This window comes from Emiliania huxleyi, assembly GCF_000372725.1.
Source record: "Emiliania huxleyi CCMP1516 unplaced genomic scaffold EMIHUscaffold_92, whole genome shotgun sequence".
NCBI classification, from domain to species: Eukaryota; Haptophyta; order Isochrysidales; family Noelaerhabdaceae; genus Emiliania; species Emiliania huxleyi.
In genome coordinates, this window is record NW_005195149.1 from 160,145 (window position 1) to 181,268 (window position 21,124).

At 67.3% G+C, this 21,124-nt stretch overlaps 4 protein-coding genes across 4 annotated transcripts in view; all 4 read right to left on the reverse strand.

The window, feature by feature from the left end:
* Positions 1-175: 175 nt before the first annotated feature.
* On the reverse strand, positions 176-2,114 carry EMIHUDRAFT_107505 (hypothetical protein; the record flags this gene model as incomplete). Its single annotated transcript, XM_005757194.1, has 3 exons — positions 176-274; positions 1,418-1,453; positions 1,653-2,114. 3 exons carry the CDS (start codon positions 2,112-2,114, stop codon positions 176-178), a joined length of 597 nt encoding a protein of 198 aa, XP_005757251.1.
* A 1,545-nt stretch (positions 2,115-3,659) lies between these two features.
* On the reverse strand, positions 3,660-4,144 carry EMIHUDRAFT_360112 (hypothetical protein). Its single transcript, XM_005757195.1, has one exon. It carries the CDS (start codon positions 4,128-4,130, stop codon positions 3,702-3,704), a length of 429 nt encoding a protein of 142 aa, XP_005757252.1. The 5' UTR covers positions 4,131-4,144; the 3' UTR covers positions 3,660-3,701.
* Positions 4,145-6,986: 2,842 nt separating this feature from the next.
* On the reverse strand, positions 6,987-14,786 carry EMIHUDRAFT_107506 (hypothetical protein; the record flags this gene model as incomplete). Its single annotated transcript, XM_005757196.1, has 4 exons — positions 6,987-12,085; positions 12,117-13,921; positions 14,038-14,492; positions 14,562-14,786. 4 exons carry the CDS (start codon positions 14,784-14,786, stop codon positions 6,987-6,989), a joined length of 7,584 nt encoding a protein of 2,527 aa, XP_005757253.1.
* Positions 14,787-16,915: 2,129 nt separating this feature from the next.
* EMIHUDRAFT_453760 (hypothetical protein) overlaps positions 16,916-21,124 on the reverse strand; it is a gene marked incomplete at its 5' end in the record, with an annotated part of 6,646 nt that continues 2,437 nt past the window's right edge. Inside the window, 8 exons of the mRNA XM_005757197.1 lie at positions 16,916-17,190; positions 17,266-17,348; positions 17,760-17,829; positions 17,988-18,077; positions 18,636-18,797; positions 18,943-19,020; positions 20,620-20,655; positions 20,750-20,822. Coding sequence (XP_005757254.1) covers positions 17,062-17,190; positions 17,266-17,348; positions 17,760-17,829; positions 17,988-18,077; positions 18,636-18,797; positions 18,943-19,020; positions 20,620-20,655; positions 20,750-20,822 — 721 coding nt within the window. The 3' untranslated portion in view covers positions 16,916-17,061. The remainder of the gene's footprint in view (positions 17,191-17,265; positions 17,349-17,759; positions 17,830-17,987; positions 18,078-18,635; positions 18,798-18,942; positions 19,021-20,619; positions 20,656-20,749; positions 20,823-21,124) is intronic.

Below are 21,124 nucleotides of genomic sequence, written 5' to 3' on the forward strand. Positions count from 1 at the left end.
CTAGACTTCGCTGGTCGTTAAAGTCCCGTCGCTTCTGCGCTCGAGGGTGGAGCCAACGGGTATTAGTAATGTATTTCCCCCCTGAGAGAAGACGCTGTTTCGAGGTGGGCGCGCGCCACCCACAGACTCACAGCTGTGACCCGCATGGGATGGAAAGGATGTATAACATGCGTTATCACCCGTTCAAGTTTACAGGCAGGGCGGAGGGGGGATCGCAACTCTTGCGCGAATCGCTTGTCGCATCCCGGGAAGGAGCAGGCAAACGGCCTCTCGCCTATGGGACGGTTCCGAGAAGCTTCCGGGAAGGGGCGTGGAAGGGGCGCTGGCGCCTCTGCTACCAGGTCACAGTATGGGAATGGGACGTATTCACAGCAGTGTCGGGTGCATCTGCGAGCGCGGCAGGTGTGTGCTCGCTGCTGGCTGTTGTGTCTAGCTGTTGGTGTTGCCGCAGTGGCTGTTGGCGCTGTTGGTGTTGCCGCAGTGGCTGTTGTGCTCGCTGGTGTGCGTGCGCAGGGAGGAGAGGGGAGGAGAGGAGAGGAGAGGAGAGGAGAGGAGAGGAGAGGAGAGGAGAGGCAGAGCAGGAGGAGGGGCAGAGCAGCGCAGAGCAGCGCAGCGCAGAGGAGAGGAGAGGAGAGCTACCTCTCGGCTACCTCTCGGCTACCTCTCGGCTACCTCTCGGCTACCTCTCGGCTACCTCTCGGCTACCTCTCGGCTACCTCTCGGCTACCTCTCGGCTACCTCTCGGCTACCTCTCGGCTACCTCTCGGCTACCTCTCGGCTACCTCTCGGCTACCTCTCGGCTACCTCTCGGCTACCTCTCGGCTACCTCTCGGCTACCTCTCGGCTACCTCTCGGCTACCTCTCGGCTACCTCTCGGCTACCTCTCGGCTACCTCTCGGCTACCTCTCGGCTACCTCTCGGCTACCTCTCGGCTACCTCTCGGCTACCTCTCGGCTACCTCTCGGCTACCTCTCGGCTACCTCTCGGCTACCTCTCGGCTACCTCTCGGCTACCTCTCGCCGGTGTGCGTGCGCATGTGCGAGCGCAGGTTGAAATCAAGCGAGAAGCGCTTTCCTGCGGGGCGAGGGGTGAGGGGTGGGAGGGCGAGGGGTGAGGGGTGGGAGGGTGAGGGGTGAGGGTGAGGGGTGAGGGGTGAGGGGTGAGGGGTGAGGGGTGAGGGGTGAGGGGTGAGGGGTGAGGGGTGAGGGGTGAGGGTGAGGGGTGAGGGTGAGGGGTGAGGGGTGAGGGGTGAGGGGTGAGGGGTGAGGGTGAGGGTGAGGGTGAGGGTGAGGGTTAGCGCGCCTGCGGTGCAAGGGGCGAGAGAGTCGGAGGAGGCCAGCGCAAAGCGGAGGAGAGCAGAGGAAAGGAGGGCGGAGCAGAGGAGAGGAGGGCAGAGGAGCGGCTCCAAAGCGCTCACCGCAGCCCTCAAATGGACAAAGGTAGGGCCGTTCGCCTGCGGCAAGGGGAGCGGGGCGAGAGAAGATGAGACTCGTGCAAACGACTGTTACCCTCAGCGCTTTCCCAAGCTCTCCCCCCCCCCCCCCTTCCCCTCGCGAGACGCGCGCTGAGGGGCGGTCTTGGAGACGAGGCGCGCTCAGTGCTGCTGTGAGGCAAGATGGGCGTCTCCGCACGCCGCGATCACCCGAGGCTACTCTCGACTGTCCCTTGCGCGCGGTGTCTGGGCCCGGAAAGGTGTCTTTAGGGGCGGGGAGGCGCGCGCCCGTGTGGGTGAGGGAGTGTCGCTTCAGCTTGGAGGAGTCGAGGAAGCGCTTGCCGCACCCCTCGACCTGGCACACGTACTGCTTCTCGCCGTGCGTGTGCATGTGCTTGCGCAGCGACGCCGCGTCCGCGAACGCCTTGCCGCAACCCTCGAGTGTGCACAAGTACGCGGCAGAGTCGCCAGGCACGCGCCGCGCGCCGAGCGCCGGCGCGTCGTCGGAGACCCACTTACGGACGGTGATCGTGCCGCTGAGCGTCTTCTGCTGGATTAGCCGCGACTTCCACCGGCGCGGGCGCGGGTTGCGCATGTGGGTCGTGCCGGCAGCATTGCTGCTGGCGGCGGCATCGCTGCTGAGCTGCGCAGGCGGTGGACAGGGCTCGCACACGGCGTCCATGGAGGGTGTCAAATAGGAAGGAGGAGGAGGGGGCGGTTGGGCTTGTCGAGGGAGCACCAGCAGTGGCGCTTCGCGAGGCGCCAGCAGGGAGCACTGCTGAGGAAAAAAAACCGCGGGGGTCCGTCCAGGGACTCCCTTGGGTTGTCAGCGCTGAGACAAAATAACGCTCGGACAAAATAAAAAAGGACGGGTTGCCCGGCCGCGGGTTGCTGCGCTGCCCGCACTCACGGACCCCATACCCGACAGAAAGAAAAGGGAGCTCGCGGGGGAGGTGACGAGAGAGAGAGATTTTTAGCAATACCAAACAACTCTAACACTCACACGTCATTTGGGGCCTGGAGCCCTGTTCACGCGCGCGCGAGACGTGCAGACAGGGTTGCCAGGTGAGAGCGAATGGCGCGGTTCACGCCTCGCACAACAGAGAGAGAGATGCGCTCTGCATGGTGGGACATAAAAGAGAGCGAGTACTTGGGCGAGTAGGCCGTGCGGTCAACGCTGCCGCGCGCGACTTTGCTTTGTGACGAGTGAACTACAGGTAGCACGCTGAGAGACAAGATAACGCACGGGCGCTCAGCGGAGCTGGGAATAGGACCGCCGCAAGCGGCGTGGCGTGGAGCGGTTGAGCATCCCTCCGGGGGCCCCTCTGCGCCGGGGAGGCGTTGTTGGAGGCTAGGACGCAAGCGTCCGTCGCCCTTTTCAAACTCGGGCCCCACTCCGCTACGCTCCGACCCGAATTTGGAGGGCCATGAAGGATCTAAGGTGTTGCTGCGCAAAAGGGGCGGGGCGCGGGCGCGCGCCCGCGCGGCGGGCGTCGAGAGTTCTTTTTTTGGAGACCAGACCTTTCGATGGTTCATGCTTTCTATGTCTATCTATCATGCTTCATGACACGACACGCGGTGGTGGAGCTGGTGGAGCTGTCAGCTGATCGATCCAAGCGGGTGGGGAGTGGGGGGCATGGCTGGGCATGCAGGTCCGCCAGTCGGCCCGGCCTCTGACGTGGTGCTGCCGCTGCATTTGCTGAAGAAGAGAGGTGCGACGGCTTGATTTGGAGGCACTGGAGGCGAGGGTGGGGAAGGGAAGGTTGGGCCGGGCCGTGAGGGGCCGATGGCGCTGGCCAGCGCGGGGTGTGAGATGCCGTCGTCGTCGTATACTGCTGGCCCTCGCCCTCAGTTGCCAGGGCTGTGGGCTGCAGAATTGGCGGCGGCGGCGGTGACGGCGGCGGCGAGCTCCTCTACTCCCTGCCTTTCACAGCCCCGCAGTGCGCACCCCTGGATCTTCTTTGGCAGCAGCTGGTTCGACAGGTCCTCTCCGTGGCCTAGGCAGCCGCGTTCACCCTTGCCCCAGTCCACGTGGATTGTTTGAAACACAGAGGAAGGGACTTTCACCTTTCTTCTCTAAAGAACGAAGACTCGATCTCTCAAAAGACAGCTCACGCGGCTCCATACTTGATACTAGTATCATCGGCCATGGCCGCAGGAAGCGCCGGGGAGGGCGCTGGGAGCACCACACAGAGCTCCGTTGGACGCGTTTTCAAGATTAGCTTCTGTCAGAGTGAAATGGAACTAGCCAAAAGACAGCTCACGCGGCTCACGCGGCCGTCCGCCTGCGCACCCTCCTCACCCCGAGGCTGACTAGCGCCTCGTCGCACCTCTCCGCCTGCCTCTCCGCTCCCTCCTCCGCCGTCTCTCGAGCGAGCGCCTGTAGCGCCGCCACGCCGCTGACCCGGTGCCACTGCTCAGCGCACGCAGACGAGGAGGTTGCGAGGGCCAGAAGGGCGTTGATGCTGTCTCTGCGCCAGCAATTTTCCTCGGGTTGGTCCAGCCGCGAGAGCAGCAGCGAGAGGCAAGTGTCGTCAGCGGGGAGGTCGGGACAGGTGCTGGTCAGGTACACAAGGGAAATGGCAGCAGCGAGCTTGCAGTCGTCCGAGGCACTTGCCTCCTGCGTGAGAGAGGAGAGGACCGCCACACCGCCAGCCTCGACGACGCCCTCGTGCGTGCCAGGTGCTGCCTCAATCATGTTGCGGAGGCCCGCTGCGGCATTCTCCTTCTGCCTCTCAGTCCCATCGCGAGCCAGCGCAATAAGCACCTCCACGCCGCCGGCCGCCGCGATCGCCACGCTGTTCTCGTCGTTGATAGCGAGGTTTGCTAGTGTTCCCGCAACATTTTCCTTATGCGCCTCATTCCCGTCGCCAGCCAGCGACACGAGGACCTCGATCCCGCCGGCCGCGGCGATCGCGGTGATCACCGCCTCGTTATCGTCGTTGTCAGTGAGGTTGCACAGCGCCGCCGCCGCAAACTCCTTCTGCCCCTCTATCCCGTCGCGAGCCAACGACACGAGGACCTCAATCCCGCCGGCTGCAGTAATCGCCACGCTGTTGTCGTCGTTGTGAGCGAGGTTCCACAGCGCCGCCGCCGCACACTCCTTCTGCCTCTCAGTCCCGTCGCGAGCCAGCGACACGAGGACCTCCACGCCGCCGGCTGCAGCGATCGCCACTCTGTTGTCGTCGTTGTCAGCGAGGTTCCACAGCGCCCCCGCCGCACGCTCCTTCTGCGCCTCATTCCCGTCACGCGCCAGCGCGACGAGGACCTCGACCCCGCCGGCCGCGGCTATCGCCACCTTGTTGTCCTCGTTGTCAGCGAGGTTCCACAGCGCCCCCGCCGCATTCTCCTTCTGCCTCTCATTCCCATCGCGAACCAACGACACGAGGACCTCGATGCCGCCGGCCGCAGCAATCGCCGCCTTGTTGTCGTCGTCCATGGCAAGCTCCCGGAGCGTTTCCGCGACGTCCGCCTTCTCGTCCTCGTCTCCAACCCGTAAGAGAGCGACGAGCGCGTCCATCCGCCTGCCGCTGGCCTCCTCTCCCGACAGCCGCTTGAGCTCTCCGAGCGCCGCAGCGCGCAGCTCCGAGGAGGCATCGCCCGCGGTCTCCACCAGCCGCGCGAAGGCACCGCGCGGCGCGCAGATCAGGGACCACCGCTTGCACACGGCCGCGTGGCGCAGGCCCGTCTTCTCGAGGACGCACGGCGCAAGGTCCAGGTCCGCGAGGACGTCGGTCGCGACGGCGGGCGGAGGGCTGTGGTGCGCGAGGAGCGCCTCGGCCCTCCTGTTTGCAGCGGCGCTGTCCCGCATGGCGCCGGCGGTGATCGCGACCAGGGCATCGGGCGGAAGAGCGGCGAGCCGCAGCTCGTAGCGGGCGGAGGCGAGCATTCGCGGTGCGGCGTTTTCCACGTTTTTCTTTTCAAGGCGGGACGAACCCGATGGAGAGCGAGCCGCCAGTGAGTGAGACGTACGACGACGAGGGAGACGACGAGAGAGACGAGAACGCCTCGGCGGACGACGAAATGGCCTTTATCGACGATGAGTTCTTCGAGCTCCCCGACGTAGCAACGGAGGAAGGGGCGGAGGGCGGGGGGAGCCAGAGTCAGTACAGCCAACAGAGTCAGTACAGCCAGCAGAGTCAGGGGGGCGAGAGCGAAGGGAGCCAGAACAGCCAGGGCAGCCAGAGTACTGCGAGAAGTCCAAGACGAGGACGCCACAACCGCCGCGCGGCCCAACAGTTCATGGACCGACTGAGGCTCGAGCTGCTTCTCGGGCACAGCGGGGGTGAAACCAGGGAACACCCCACCAGCCAAGACAACGACGACAGCGACGATGGCGCAAGGAGACGACGAGGAGACACCCGACCGCGCAGCAAAGCCAGGACCGAGCGAGCAACCACCCGAAACGGGCCATCCGAACGATGGCAGCCAGGCAGACGACGAGTTTACAGTGATGGACGTAGACGAAGGACAGCCAGAGCACGAGGCATCCCAGCCGCCGAGGAAGCGGGGGCGATTTGAGAACGAACGGAGCGATTCGATGAGTCAGGGAGAGGGGCCCGGGCGAGCAAACAGCATGGAGAGGATGGAGAGCCGGTGACGAAAGCCCAGAAGCAGCGCCTACGCAAACGAATGGAGGGATCGGCAAGAAAATCGGGGGATCAAAAGTCATACGAGAAAGACCGCAGCAAGAGGCGAAGAGGAGGAGGGGTGAGGGAAAATTTCTGAACGGCCGAGCCTGCAAAGCAGGCCCGGACAACTAAGAAGGTCCCTCGCCCAGTGTAAATTGAAGGCTTGCACGGCCGACATCGCCCAGTTCGTGCACGGTATTCGGATTTTGCTATTTGCTCGTGTGGGGGTATATCGCAGATTTGTCAATGGTACCGCGTCTGCGACGCGGGCGCCTTGCGGGCAGAGCCCTTAGGACACCCTTTGTATCTTGCGCGGTCAAAAATAAGATTTTTTCTCGTAGTGGAACTTAACAATGCTCGTAAAACCATGATCGATGCGAGGACGCAAGTCCACCAACCTCGGCCATTCCAACGGCCAGACCGCTCGCTTAAGGCTGATTGGCTAGACGAGCGGTCTACCTCCAACGGGGCGGTCCGGGAACGCGTGGAACCTGCCCGCCTCGGTGGGAGGTGGTTTGGCGCCGACGGGCCGCCCTCTCCACCACCCTCGCCCAGGGATCTACAATGCTGTCTTAAGGTCCGACAGGTTCGGCACCGGGCACCGCCTCGGTATACAAAATGCGCCTGCGGGCGGACCCTTACAGATCACAGATCACACACACATACACACACATACACACACACACACACACACACACACACACCGCTCACACCCACGCGCACTGGGCCTTGCACTTTGAATGCCGTGGGGCTCCTGTCGTTAGACGTGGAGACGCGAGGGTCGCCCCCCCTTGCCCCACCACCTCGTGTGTGTGGAGAAGTTTACCTTACCTTACTTACCTTCGCCCGGGGCCCGGCCGTACACAGACAGCGTGTCCGGATGGGCCGACGTACTTAGCTGCACGCTCTGCAGCGCGCGTCTTCTACGTCCGCCTTTCCCCCACCGCCCGCGCGTAGGCCACCGCCGCCTCCACCGCCGAGTCGAAGACGCCGATGTAGATGGTCCTGCTCCCCTCGTAGCGACGCGCTTCGAAGCGGCCAGCCTGCTGGGTGTGCTTGCGCACCCCCTTGTAGCCGGTGATGCTGCCGCTGGAGAAGTGCAGCTTCAGCCCCTCCGCCTCCGCCAGCAAAGCTTCCTCCTCCTCGTCGTCGTCGTCCTCCTCCTCCTCGTCGTCCTCCTCCTCCTCACCGCCGTCCTCCCCCTCCTCATCTCGGGCACCAGCAGCCCTGGCACCAGCGGCCCTGGAACTGGCCCGCAGCCGAGTGCGAAGCTCTGCCTGCCCCACCGCCCGTGCGTAGGCCACCGCCGCCTCGACGACCGTGTGGAAGACGCCAATGTAGATGGTTCTGCTCCCCTCAGTGCGGAAAGCTCGGTAGCGGCCGCGCTGGTGCTCATGGCACACGCCCTTGTAGCCGGTGCTGCTGCTGCTCGAGAGGTGCAAGCGCAAGCCCTCCGACTCCGCCACCGGAGCCTCCTCCTCCTCACCGCTGCCCTCCTCCTCCACCTCCTCGCCCTCCTCGCCCTCCTCCTTCTCCTCCTCCCATGCGGACGCTTCGTCGACCGCCGGGCGGCTCCGCAGCTGCTGCGCTCGCGCCCGCTGCGCCGCGGAAGCCACGGCCTGCTTCCGCGGCGCAGCAGCCGGCGCTGCGGACGCGGACAGGGTCGCCTCTGGCTGCGAGCGACCGCCGCCCGTCCATTTGCTCGCTCTGCCGAGAAGGAAGCCGTCGCCAACACCGAGCCGCTGCACGGCGGTGCGGGCGCGGCCAGTGCTGCGCGCCAAGACCGCCTCGCCCGCGCCGTCGTTGGGGTCGCGCAACCCCTCCTCCGCTGCCACCGGAGCCTCCTGCTCCTCCTCCGCCGCCTCGGCTCCGCCCGTCGACTCCGACGCCTCCGCCGCGTCCGCCGCCTCCGCCGCCTCCGCCGCCGCGCCGCATGCCGACGCTTCGTCGACCGCCGGGCGGCTCCGTAGCTGCTGCGCTCGCGCCCGCTGCGCCGCGGAAGCCACGGCCTGCTTCCGCGGCGCAGCAGCCGGCGCTGCGGACGCGGACAGGGTCGCCTCTGGCTGCGAGCGACCGCCGCCCGTCCAGTCGCTCGCTCTGCCGAGAAGGAAGCCGTCGCCAACACCGAGCCGCTGCACGGCGGTGCGGGCGCGGCCAGTGCTGCGCGCCAAGACCGCCTCGCCCGCGCCGTCGTTGGGGTCGCGCAACCCCTCCTCCGCTGCCACCGGAGCCTCCTGCTCCTCCTCCGCCGCCTCGGCTCCGCCCGTCGACTCCGACGCCTCCGCCGCGTCCGCCGCCTCCGCCGCCTCCGCCGCCTTCGCCGCCTCCGCCGCCCCCGCCACTTTCGCCGCCTTCGCCGCCTCCGCCGCCTCCGCCGCCGCGCCGCATGCCGACGCTTCGTCGACCGCCGGGCGGCTCCGTAGCTGCTGCGCTCGCGCCCGCTGCGCCGCGGAAGCCACGGTCTGCTTCCGCGGCGCAGCAGCCGGCGCTGCGGACGCGGACAGGGTCGCCTCTGGCTGCGAGCGACCGCCGCCCGTCCAGTCGCTCGCTCTGCCGAGAAGGAAGCCGTCGCCAACACCGAGCCGCTGCACGGCGGTGCGGGCGCGGCCAGTGCTGCGCGCCAAGGCGGTCGGCGCGGAGGCCGTCGTCGCCGTTTCGCTCTCCTCCGCCGCCGCCCTGGCCGCCTTGCCCGCCAACGCCGCTGCCGCCGTCGCCTCTCCTTCTGCCGCACCCTCCGCCGCATCCTCCCCTGCCTCCTCGCTCGGCGGCAGAAGCTGCGCCGCAACCGTCGCTGCGGCGGCTTCCTCCGGCTCCGCCTGCCCCACCGCCCGCGCGTAGGCCACCGCCGCCTCCACCGCCGAGTCGAAGGATCCGAGGTACCTGTCCTGTCCGCCGTCCTTGCGCGCGGCGTAGAAGCGACCGGACTCCATCTCGCGCACCCCCTTGTAGCCGGTGCTGCTGCGGTTGGACAAGTGCAGCTTCAGCCCCTCCGCCTCCGCCACCGGAACCGGAGCCTCCCCCTCCCCCTCCTCCTCCTCCTCCTCCTCCTCCTCCTCCTCCTCCTCCTCCTGCTCCTCGCCTTGTGCTTGGTCGCCGTCGGGCACGCCGCGGGAACCCACCGCCGCCGCCAGGGAGGGGCCAGCGTCCGAGCCCTCGCACGACGCTGACGCGTCCAGAGCCGACTCTGGCGCCGCCTCGCCGTGCTTGCGCCACGCGTCGGGCACCGACACGGCTCGCCGCCCCGCCGGCCCGCGGTACACGAGGTAAGTGCGCTCCGACGAGGTCGTGCGCTGCTCGACGCTCCAGCCCGGAGGAAGAGCCGCAGCCGTGGCGCTACGGCCGCCGCCGCCGCCCTGCTTCGCCGCATCCTCGTCGCCGCCCTCGCCGCCCTCGCCGACGCCACGCGGGACCGGTGCGCCGACCCGGGCACGCTTGGCAGGCCGGCAAGCGCGCGCGCCGCCGCCGCTCTCCGCCGTGTGGCTCGCGGGCGCCGCTCGCGGGGAGAGCGCGGCGAGGGTCGGCTCGCGGCAGCGGCGCGTGCGCGGCGCGACGTCCTCGGCCGCAAAGGCGCAGAGTCCTTTGTGCCACATCGGCCGGACGCAGCCGGGCCAGGTGCACACGACTGCGCCCCCGGCCTCGCCGCCACCCTCGTCGCCGTTCGAGGAGCCCGCTGCGTCGCCAGCCTCGCGGCCTGAGGCGCGGCGCAGCTGCGACGCCCCCCTCGCCTTTCCCTCCTCTCCCGCCCGCTCTACGTGGTACATTCGCCACGCCGCCTTTGCCGACTGCACCACGAGCCCTGCAAGCGACACGTACCTGACAGGCAAGGCAAGCGGCGGGGCCTTGTCAGCCGCCCGTGCCCGCCCTTGCAACGCAGCCGTGCGAGAGCGAGGGCGGCACCGCTTGTACGGGAGTCGCTTGCTGCCCTTGGCCGGCATCTTCAGCACCGAGCTCCAGCCAGGAGGAAGCGGCGGCGGCGAGGCGCCAGCGCCTTTCCTCTCGGGCGGCGCCGTTGCCACCGCCTCGCTCAACCCCTCCTCCGCTGCCACCGGAGCCTCCTGCTCCTCCTCCGCCTCCACCGCCTCCACCTCGGCTCCGCCCGTCCACTCCGACGCCTCCGCCGCCTGCGCCGCCTCCACCGCCTCCGCCGCCTCCGCCGCCTCCGCTGCCTCCGCCGCCTCCGCCGCCTCCGCCGCCTCCGCCGCCTCCGCCGCCTCCGCCGCCTCCGCCGCCTCCGCCGCCCCCGCCACTTTCGCCGCCTTCGCCGCCTCCGCCGCCTCCGCCGCCGCGCCGCATGCCGACGCTTCGTCGACCGCCGGGCGGCTCCGCAGCTGCTGCGCTCGCGCCCGCTGCGCCGCGGAAGCCACGGCCTGCTTCCGCGGCGCAGCAGCCGGCGCTGCGGACGCGGACAGGGTCGCCTCTGGCTGCGAGCGACCGCCGCCCGTCCATTCGCTCGCTCTGCCGAGAAGGAAGCCGTCGCCAACACCGAGCCGCTGCACGGCGGTGCGGGCGCGGCCAGTGCTGCGCACCAAGACCGCCTCGCCCACGCCGTCGTTGGGATCGCTCAACCCCTCCTCCGCTGCCACCGGAGCCTCCTGCGCCTCCTCCGCCTCCTCGGCTCCGCCCGTCGACTCCGACGCCTCCGATGCCTCCGCCGCCTCCGCCGCCTCCGCCGCCTCCGCCGCCTCCGCCACCTTCGCCGCGTCCGCCGCGTCCGCCGCGTCCGCCGCCTCCGCCGCCTCCGCCGCCTCCGCCACCTTCGCCGCCTTCGCCGCCTCCGCCGCCTCCGCCGCCTCCGCCGCCTCCGCCGCCTCCGCTGCCTCCGCCGCCTCCGCCGCCTCCGCTGCCTCCGCCGCCGCGCCGCATGCCGACGCTTCGTCGACCGCCGGGCGGCTCCGCAGCTGCTGCGCTCGCGCCCGCTGCGCCGCGGAAGCCACGGCCTGCTGCCGCGGCGCAGCAGCCGGCGCTGCGGACGCGGACAGGGTCGCCTCTGGCTGCGAGCGACCGCCGCCCGTCCAGTCGCTCGCTCTGCCGAGAAGGAAGCCGTCGCCGACTCCGAGCCGCTGCACGGCGGTGCGGGCGCGGCCAGTGCTGCGCACCAAGACCGCCTCGCCCGCGCCGTCGTTGGGGTCGCGCAACCCCTCCTCCGCTGCCACCGGAGCCTCCTGCGCCTCCTCCGCCTCCACCTCCGCCGCCTCGGCTCCGCCCGTCCACTCCGCCGCCTCGGCTCCGCCCGTCCACTCCGCCGCCTCCGCCGCCTCCGCCACCTTCGCCGCCTCCGCCACCTTCGCCGCCTTCGCCGCCTCCGCCACCTTCGCCGCCTTCGCCGCCTCCGCCACCTCCGCCGCCTCCGCCGCCTCCGCCGCCTCCGCCGCGTCCGCCGCCTCCGCCGCCTCCGCCGCCTCCGCCGCCCCCGCCACTTTCGCCGCCTCCGCCGCCTCCGCCGCCTCCGCCGCCGCGCCGCATGCCGACGCTTCGTCGACCGCCGGGCGGCTCCGCAGCTGCTGCGCTCGCGCCCGCTGCGCCGCGGAAGCCACGGCCTGCTGCCGCGGCGCAGCAGCCGGCGCTGCGGACGCGGACAGGGTCGCCTCTGGCTGCGAGCGACCGCCGCCCGTCCAGTCGCTCGCTCTGCCGAGAAGGAAGCCGTCGCCGACACCGAGCCGCTGCACGGCGGTGCGGGCGCGGCCAGTGCTGCGCGCCAAGGCGGTCGGCGCGGAGGCCGTCGTCGCCGTTTCGCTCTCCTCCGCCGCCGCCCTGGCCGCCTTGCCCGCCAACGCCGCTGCCGCCGTCGCCTCTCCTTCTGCCGCACCCTCCGCCGCCTCCTCCCCTGCCTCCTCGCTCGGCGGCAGAGGCTGCGCCGCAACCGTCGCTGCGGCGGCTTTGCGGGCGGCCGACGCCGCGCGGCGCGCCTTGGTCTCCTCCCACTCCGTGAGGATGACCTGGTCGATGATGTGGCGCTCTGGCTCCCACGTGTTCCACCTGCTGCCCCACCCGCGCCACTTGATGCGGTACTCGCGGCCGCCGCCTATAGGACATGTCTCGGACGTGTCATGGACGTGTGCTGGACATGCCTCCACTGCGGTACTCAAGGCCGCCGCCCTCGACGCGCTCCTCGACGATCTTGTCGACCTGGTAGATTGGGGCGCCACCCTCATCCTCCTCCTCCTCCTCCTCCTCACCGCCGTCCTCCCCCTCCTCCTCATCGCCCTCCTCCTCCTCCTCCTCCTCGCCCGCCTCCGGCTCCGCCTGCCCCACCGCCCGCCCGTACGTCAGCGTGGTGACCTGGCCGACGACGCGCGCGCAAAGAGGCGAAGGGTTGGCCTCCGAGCCTGCTGGCGGCGCTTTCCCAACGGTCGACTCCACCTCCACCTCCGACTCGTCGCCGTCCTGTGACGCGCCCTCGCCGCGCCCCTTCGCCTCCGCCACCGGAGCCTCCTCCTCCGCCTCCACCGTTGCCTCGCCCTCGCCCGCCGGCAGGCCCTGCAGATGGCTCGCGACGTGTGTGTCATCGCTTTCACCGCACTGCACGGATGCCGCTTGCTCCACCGCGGCCTCTGCCTCGCCCGCCGAGCCCCGCATCGCCTCCTCCGACCCCTCCGCATCTTCCAGAGGACCCGAGCCTTGCGGAGAGCCGCCATCGTAGGTCCGCCAGCCTGAGCCGCGCTCGTACACAATCACGCCTCTGGCGGTGCGACTGGCGAACGCCGCGTCCGCCGCCGCGTCCGTGTCCGCCGCAAACTCCGACGCCGCCTCGGGAGACGCCCGGCTGGGCGAAAGAGCCTTCGCCCGCGCAACCCGATGCGACGGCTCGGGCTCGCAACCCGTTTCGCGGGTCGCCTGCGAGCGAAACTCGAAGCCGTCCACGACGTCGACGTCGATCTGCATATCTGGGCGGTTCGCACCGCAAAGGGGCGTCGGCGCCTCCCCGGCCGCCCGCGCGTACGCCACCGCCGCCTCCACCGCCGTGTCGAAGGAGCCAAGGACGACCGGCCTTCCGCCCGCAACGCGCTGCACCGCCGCCTGGAACCGGCCAGAGGATTTCCGGCACACGCCCTTGTAGCCGCTGCTGCTGCTGCTCGAGAGGTGCAGCCGCAGCCCCTCCGCCTCTGCCGCCACCGCCGGAGGATTGTGCTCCCCGACCGCACGTGCAAAGGCCACCGCCGCCTCCACCGCCGTGCCGAAAATGCCGAGGGTGACGTTCTTTCCGTCCACACGGCGCCTCGCCGCGAAGCGGCCAAAGGCTAGCTCGTACACGCCTTTGTAGCCGGTGCTCCTGCAGTTCGAGAGGTGCAAGTGCAAGCCCTCCGCCTCCTCCACCGCCTCGTGGAGCACCGGCGCCGGCACCACCGCCGCTGCCGCCGCCGCCTCCGCCGCCGCCTCCGCCGCCACCTCCGCCGCCGCCTCCACCGCCGCCTCCGCCGCCGCCTCCGCCGCCACCGGCGCCTCGCCGACCGCCCGCGCGTACGCCACCGCTCCTTCCACCGCCGTGTCGAAGGAGCCGAGGTGGATTTTCTTCCCCTCATCAGAGCGATGCGCCTCAAAGCGGCCGGTGGGTCTCCGGGACACGCCTTTGTAGCCGGTGCTGCCGCTGCTCGAGAGGTGCAGCCGCAGCCCCTCCGCCTCAGTCGCCACCGCCGCCACACCCTCCCCCTCCGCCTCCTCTGCACGCGTGGGCGCCGGACGCGTCGTGGGATCCCGCCACGTCAGGAGCCCGGCGTCCTCCTGCTCGCCGAGCACGGTTGGCGCGCGGTCGTTGTCCTCGTAGAGGATGGTGTGCTCGCCCGTGCTCGCATCGTACGACTCGACGACGCCGCCGTAGGTCTCCATCTTCTTGCCGTTGACCCACTCCACCCACACGCGCCTACGTCGTGAAGAAAGTGGACCCACGGCGTGATTGCGGCATCGTGCAGTGTATTTCAGAGCATCGCGTGCACATGAGGGCCACGACTTTGCTGCATACGTGCCGCATCTACCCACGCGCGCCGCCCGACGACCTCGGCGCCGTAGACTGGCGGCATCCGTCGCGACGACGCCAGCAGCGTGAAGTGCCCCTCCTCGTCCTCGTCCTCGTCCTCGCCCTCCGCCAGCTCCTCGCCCTCCGCCTCGGCCGGCGGCGCCTCGCCGCCGCCCACACCGCCGCTACTGCTCGCGCCGGCCACTGCTGCTGATGATCGAATCAGCCGCTCGGCCGCATCGCCCACGACGCCGCTGCAATCGGCGAGCGCCCGGCGGGCGTCGCCCTCGGGAAACCCCATGTCGATCAGTTTCTGCAGCGGGCTGACGCACCTGCGCTGCCTGAGCCCGATCGCAACGGTCGCCGCGAACTCGCAATCGAACGAGCGCTTCGCAAAACGACGCCGCTTGGCCGGCAGCGCGAGCACTGCGTCTGAGTCGGCGTCGTGCGAGCGCATGCGCGCGGCTGCCGAGTAGACCTAGCGCAATGCCAAAAGAGCTCTGCTGCTGCTGAGCTGCGTGTGTGATTGGGCATTTCGTGAACACACCTGGAGCCGCACTTGCGCCTTCGGTCTCCCCTTGAGCACACACTTTTGACGCTTGATGCCGGGTCCACCGAGCCGCGGCTTGTCGAGGCAATAGACGCACTCGTCGCAATCAGAGCTCGCGGACGGCCGACTACCCGCACTGACGCCCGTGCGAGCCACGGTGAGGACGAGCCTCACGCGTACGACACTCGCGTTCGCAGGCACGTCGATCGCCATGGCGTCCATCTCCGGCTCCGCTCAGCTGAGGACTCCCGCGGTGCGCGCTGAATTCTTTTTTTGAGAGCGCCTTCGTTGTTAATAGTACAAACCCAATGGTTTCTTGCGAGCGGTCCGTCGTCGCAGTCGCACACACTCACACGCCACGCCTCACCGCGCGCCCACCCGCTGCCCCGCCCAGGCGGGAAAGAGATGAGGAGATGGGACAGCGACGGAGGAGCCACGAACACGTATGGGAGGGTTCAGTAATGCGTCACGCTGCCCGGCGTTTCTCACTTTCCGGGACAGCCCCGCCCTTGTGAGGCAGGAAAGTGACGGCTACCCCGTACGCCCTGTTGCTTCTACCCCGACGCCGACCGCCCATTCCCCCCTCCTCGTTCCCCCCTCGAATGCTCCGGACCCCGACAAGCCGCCCGACGTTGGGCCTCTGCCCCGCACGCTCCCGCCCCTCTGCCCCTCACACGCACCCAGGCCCGGCACGGAGTCTCGCCGCGCCCCTGACCTCCGCGCAGCAACGCACGCAGCCTCACGCTCCAGAACAGATTCGTTTGCAGGCCATGCACGAGAAGCTGGTGAGGTACCATGTGGCAAGCGCCAAGATAATCTCCATCGTGATTGTTTAGCCTGCAGAAGCTTCCTCGAGGCTTCTCTGACGACGACAAGTGGGGCACACCACGAACCGCGAGCGGCTCGCACTCGTGACACGCAGGCGTCCGACAGACGGCGCCGGGCGAGTCCTTCAAAGTTTGCTTGCGTGTAACCGAGTGCCCTCGCGCGAGATGCTTTCGTCGTTCTCGCCGTCGGCCGAGGCGCACCGCCTGGTCATCCACCACCGTCTCAACCTCACCATCAGACCCGTGGAGCACACGGCCTCCTCTCGTCGATTCGCCAACTGCTCGGCCGGCGTCCAGCACCCAAGCCGCCAGGTCTGCTGCAACGCTACGTGCGGGCTGTGCGGCGGCCATGGCTGCTCCGGTCGCCCCGGCGGGCCACGCGAGTGCTGCATGCCCGCTATCTTGCGTACGGGTCGGGTCTGCGAATCACGGGCAGACGTGGCCTGCATTCTTCGGGGCAGCAGCAACTATAACCGAGGCGATGGCAGTCAGCTAACACTGGCCGCCTCCAGTCCTCATTCGACGTCAATGGCCACGCCCTGCTCTTCTCCGGAGCTTGTTCTGCTCTTTTACGAGCATGACTGGCTGTGGAGGAGCGGCGGCATCCCGCGTGGGCTGGCCATGCGCTTCGCAGAGCTCCTCTCGGGCCGCACCGTGCATACCAACACTTCAGCTCCGCCAGCAGCCTGCCCGCCGCGGCTTAGAGCCAAAAGGCGCGACCCGCGCGCACTAGAGCCAAAAGGCGCGACCCGCGCGCACTTCCGCCTGCCCTCGCGGGTGCTGCGCTTCGCGCTGCAGCGCCGCTTCGGCTTGCACCTGTCGATGATGACGGACGTCATGGAGGACGGCATCTACATCCAGCACGATCTGCCCTTTGACGCCCTCGGCGACGTGGCGCAGAACGACGGCGCGGCGGGCCACCAGACGCGGCACAAGGAGGTCCTCCTGGACCTTGTCGCGCTGCTGCGGGGTGCAAGTGGGAAGGTCGTTCGAGCCTGGAACGTCGCCTATAGACGACGCAACGGTTGGGTAGAGGGTAAAGTAGTAGGGTGAGCGGCGTGCCGCGCGCCCACCCCCCGGAGATGAGGCTTGAGGGCGCGCAGTGAGGTGAACTCGCCCGCGGCCAGCTCTGGGAGCAGGGTTGGGCTGGTCGCGGCGCTCATGCGGCCGTCCGTCCTTATATATGTTTCAAAAAGAAGAATGTAAACAAAAGAACTCTCTCTCTCACAGCAGACAGGCTCGACACAGGTGCGGACTGGCGCGTGCTAGCACTAACCGCACTATCACAGGCGAACCACCGGAGAGAAGGAGAGAAGAAATTACAACAAACCCTATTACGGGTTACACAGGACATCGTGTACTGGTCGGCTTTCCCCGCGGCTAGCTCGACGCCCACGCGTCCAGGCAGCACGCGCGCGCAGTGGCCAGTGACAGTTGTGTATGTGTGTATCCCGCCCGCGTGAGGCTGAGGGCGTGTGTACTCTCTACACCGCGAGTTCTCTCAGTCCTTCCACTCCAGCGTCCAAGATGAGAACTCACAAGCGGTGCAGGCGGCGGGCCCGGGGGATAAAATTAGAGACGAGGCAACAACTTAACGCAACGCGAAAAACGACCGCTGTCCGTGTGGCAGCAGATACAGATACGAGTCCTCTCGGCGACGCCCCGGCCCTCTAGTTGTACACGAGATACTTTGGCGTCGCCGAGAACTTGGAGTAGCCCTTGATCACCTTGTTGACGGCGTCGATCATGTCCTTCTCCGTCACGGTCTTCCGCCTCGAGCGGATCGCAAACATGCCCGCCTAAAAAAAGAAAACACACGACCGTCAAACAAGGACTGGCCCGGCTCGAGCGAGGGTCGCAGAACATGCCCCCGCCTCAATGCAGACCGAGCGCAGGTCGGCGCCGGTGCAGTTCGGGCACAGCCGCGCCAGTAGCTCGAAGCGGATGTCGCGCTCGCCTGTTCACATGAGATCTGACCAGTGAATTCTTTGCCCCATGCGCTTTCTTTTTCGCCTGTTCACAGCCGCGCGCGCGCGCGCGTGTCAGGGGGGGCGCCGCTCCGCCGCCCGCTCCGGAGCGCACGCCGCGGGCTGAGTGTCTCGTCTTGTGGTTCTGTGTGTCGCTCCTGTGTGACCGTCACCGCCCGTCTCGCGTCCACCCATACCGCGCTAGTGTCCAGCCGTTGGTCGGACTGTGTTTCGCCTTCCCAACTACGTATTAATTAGGGCGCTCACGGTTCGCACGCCGCGGGGACATGGGAGGGGTAAGGGGGGGAGTGTGCGAGGGGGGGTGTGAGGTGGCGAGTGAGGTGGGTGCGGCGGCGTGTGAGGCGGCGGTGTGTGACATGGCACGCTAGGCGGGCGCGCACAGTTCATCGAGCGAGAGTGGATCTGGAAGATGGACGCGCGCCCCTCGAGGTCGGGCAGCCCAAACTCGACCTTGCGTGGGTTCGGGTACCGTGGGGGTGAGGGATGGGTTGGGTACCGTGGGGGGTAGGGGATGGAGACGAGCCCAAACTCGACCTTGCGGGGGAGACATGGGGAGATACGGGGAGATATGGGGAGATATACGGAGATATGGGGAGCCCAAACTCCACCTTGCGGTCGATGCGGCCCGGCCGCAGCAGCGCCGGGTCGAGCGTGTCGGGGCGGTTGGTCGCCATCAGAATCTTGACGTTGCCGCGCGCCTAGCGAGTTGCAGACGGCGCCTCGCCGTTTCACTGGAGAGGACCCGTCTGCCTTTCTCTCTGCGCGTGCTGGAGCCGCCAGGCGAGGGGCTTGTGCTGCGAAGAGAAGGCTTGTGCTGCGAAGAGAAGGCTTGTGCTGCGAAGAGAAGGCGTGTGCTGCGAAGAGAAGGCGTGTGCTGCGAAGAGAAGGCGTGTGCTGCGAAGAGAAGGCGTGTGCTGCGAAGAGAAGGCGTGTGCTGCGAAGAGAAGGCGTGTGCTGCGAAGAGAAGGCGTGTGCTGCGAAGAGAAGGCGTGTGCTGCGAAGAGAAGGCTTGTGCTGCGAAGAGAAGGCGTGTGCTGCGAAGAGAAGGCGTGTGCTGCGAAGAGAAGGCGTGTGCTGCGAAAAGAAGGCGTGTGCTGCGAAGAGAAGGCGTGTGCTGCGAAGAGAAGGGGTGGTCGCTGCTCGAGGCCCTCAGCGAGTGGGGGGGGGGGGGGGGGGTCGCATGTGCATGGGTGCATGCCCATGACACGTCCATGACATGTCCGGGACATGTCCGATCAAACGGCGGCCTCGAGTACCGCATGGTCGCTACTCGCCCGGTCCCTCGGCCGTCTTGCCACGCGTGCGTGCGTGCTAGCGTCGCGGCGTGCAGTGTGCCGCAGTCCCCCGTCGCTACTCGCCAAGCCGCGCGCCTCGAAGCCGTCCAGCTGGTTGACGATCTCGAGCATCGTGCGCTGCACCTGTGAGAAAAAGAAACACCGGCGCGTGAAAAAGAAACACCCGCTGGTTGACGATCTCGAGCATCGTGCGCGCTGCACCTCGTTGTCGCCCCCCGCGCCTGCTCACAGCAGCGGCTGTGAAGAGACGCTGTTCACAGCGCTGCACCTCGTTGTCGCCCCCCGCGCCGTCGTCGAACCGCGTGCCGCCAATCGCGTCGACCTCGTCGAGAAAGACGATGCACGCCTACTCGTAGGAGCAGCTGTGAAGAGACGCTGTTCACAGCTGATGCACGCCTACTTCTAGGAGCAGCGCAGGGAGGGTAACCTGTCCTGCGAGCCAGAGGCGGTGGCGAGGCACTACAATCTCCCCATATCTCCCCATGTCTCCCCATGTCTCCCCATGTCCATGTCTCCCCTTGCTCAGAGTCGAGGTCGTCGTACTACTCTCCTAGTACTGCTAAGAACAGTCGAGGCACTAGGCCAAGAGTCGAGGTGCTACTAGGTCAGGAGTCGAGGTGCTACTAGGCCAAGAGTCGAGGTGCTACTAGGCCAAGAGTCGAGGTGCTACTAGGCCAAGAGTCGAGGTGCTACTAGGCCAAGAGTCGAGGTGCTACTAGGCCAAGAGTCGAGGTGCTACTAGGCCAAGAGTCGAGGTGCTACTAGGCCAAGAGTCGAGGTGCTACTAGGCCAAGAGTCGAGGTGCTACTAGGCCAAGAGTCGAGGTGCTACTAGGCCAAGAGTCGAGGTGCTACTAGGCCAAGAGTCGAGGTGCTACTAGGCCAAGAGTCGAGGTGCTACTAGGCCAAGAGTCGAGGTGCTACTAGGCCAAGAGTCGAGGTGCTACTAGGCCAAGAGTCGAGGTGCTACTAGGCCAAGAGTCGAGGTGCTACTAGGCCAAGAGTCGAGGTGCTACTAGGCCAAGAGTCGAGGTGCTACTAGGCCAAGAGTCGAGGTGCTACTAGGCCAAGAGTCGAGGTGCTACTAGGCCAAGAGTCGAGGTGCTACTAGGCCAAGAGTCGAGGTGCTACTAGGCCAAGAGTCGAGGTGCTACTAGGCCAAGAGTCGAGGTGCTACTAGGCCAAGAGTCGAGGTGCTACTAGGCCAAGAGTCGAGGTGCTACTAGGCCAAGAGTCGAGGTGCTACTAGGCCAAGAGTCGAGGTGCTACTAGGCCAAGAGTCGAGGTGCTACTAGGCCAAGAGTCGAGGTGCTACTAGGCCAAGAGTCGAGGTGCTACTAGGCCAAGAGTCGAGGTGCTACTAGGCCAAGAGTCGAGGTGCTACTAGGCCAAGAGTCGAGGTGCTACTAGGCCAAGAGTCGAGGTGCTACTAGGCCAAGAGTCGAGGTGCTACTAGGCCAAGAGTCGAGGTGCTACTAGGCCAAGAGTCGAGGTGCTACTAGGCCAAGAGTCGAGGTGCTACTAGGCCAAGAGTCGAGGTGCTACTAGGCCAAGAGTCGAGGTGCTACTAGGCCAAGAGTCGAGGTGCTACTAGGCCAAGAGTCGAGGTGCTACTAGGCCAAGAGTCGAGGTGCTACTAGGCCAAGAGTCGAGGTGCTACTAGGCCAAGAGTCGAGGTGCTACTAGGTCAAGAGTCGAGGTGCTACTAGGCCAAGAGTCGAGGTGCTACTAGGCCAAGAGTCGAGGTGCTACTAGGCCAAGAGTCGAGGTGCTACTAGGCCAAGAGTCGAGGTGCTACTAGGCCAAGAGTCGAGGTGCTACTAGGCCAAGAGTCGAGGTGCTACTAGGCCAAGAGTCGAGGTGCTACTAGGCCAAGAGTCGAGGTGCTACTAGGCCAAGAGTCGAGGTGCTACTAGGCCAAGAGTCGAGAAGGACGATGCGCACGCCTTCTTCGAGCGAGCCATCTGGAAGAGCTCGCGCACCTGAGCCGGGGGAGATGTGGGGAGATCTGGGGAGATGTGGGGAGATCTGGGGAGATGTGGGGAGATCTGGGGAGATCTGGGGAGATATGCGCACCATGCGCGCCCCCTCGCCGACGTACTTTTGCACCAGCTCGGAGCCAATCACGCGGATGAAGCACGCGTCGGTCCTGGGGCAGATATGGGGAGATATGGGGAGATATGCGGAGGTATATGGGGAGATATGGGGATGAAGCACGCTGGCCCGCACATCGGATCGGTTGGGACTCGGCGCCCACACACACACTCCCTCAGTCTTGCTCTCTGCCTACCCTCCCTCCCTCCCTCCCTGCCTGCCTGCCTGCCTGCCTGCCTGCCTGCCTGCCTGCCTGCCTCCCTCCCTCCCTCCCTCCCTGCCTGCCTGCCTCCCTCCCTCCCTCCCTCCCTCCCTGCCTCCCTCTCCGGCCAGATCTCGGCCAGATCTCGGCCAGAT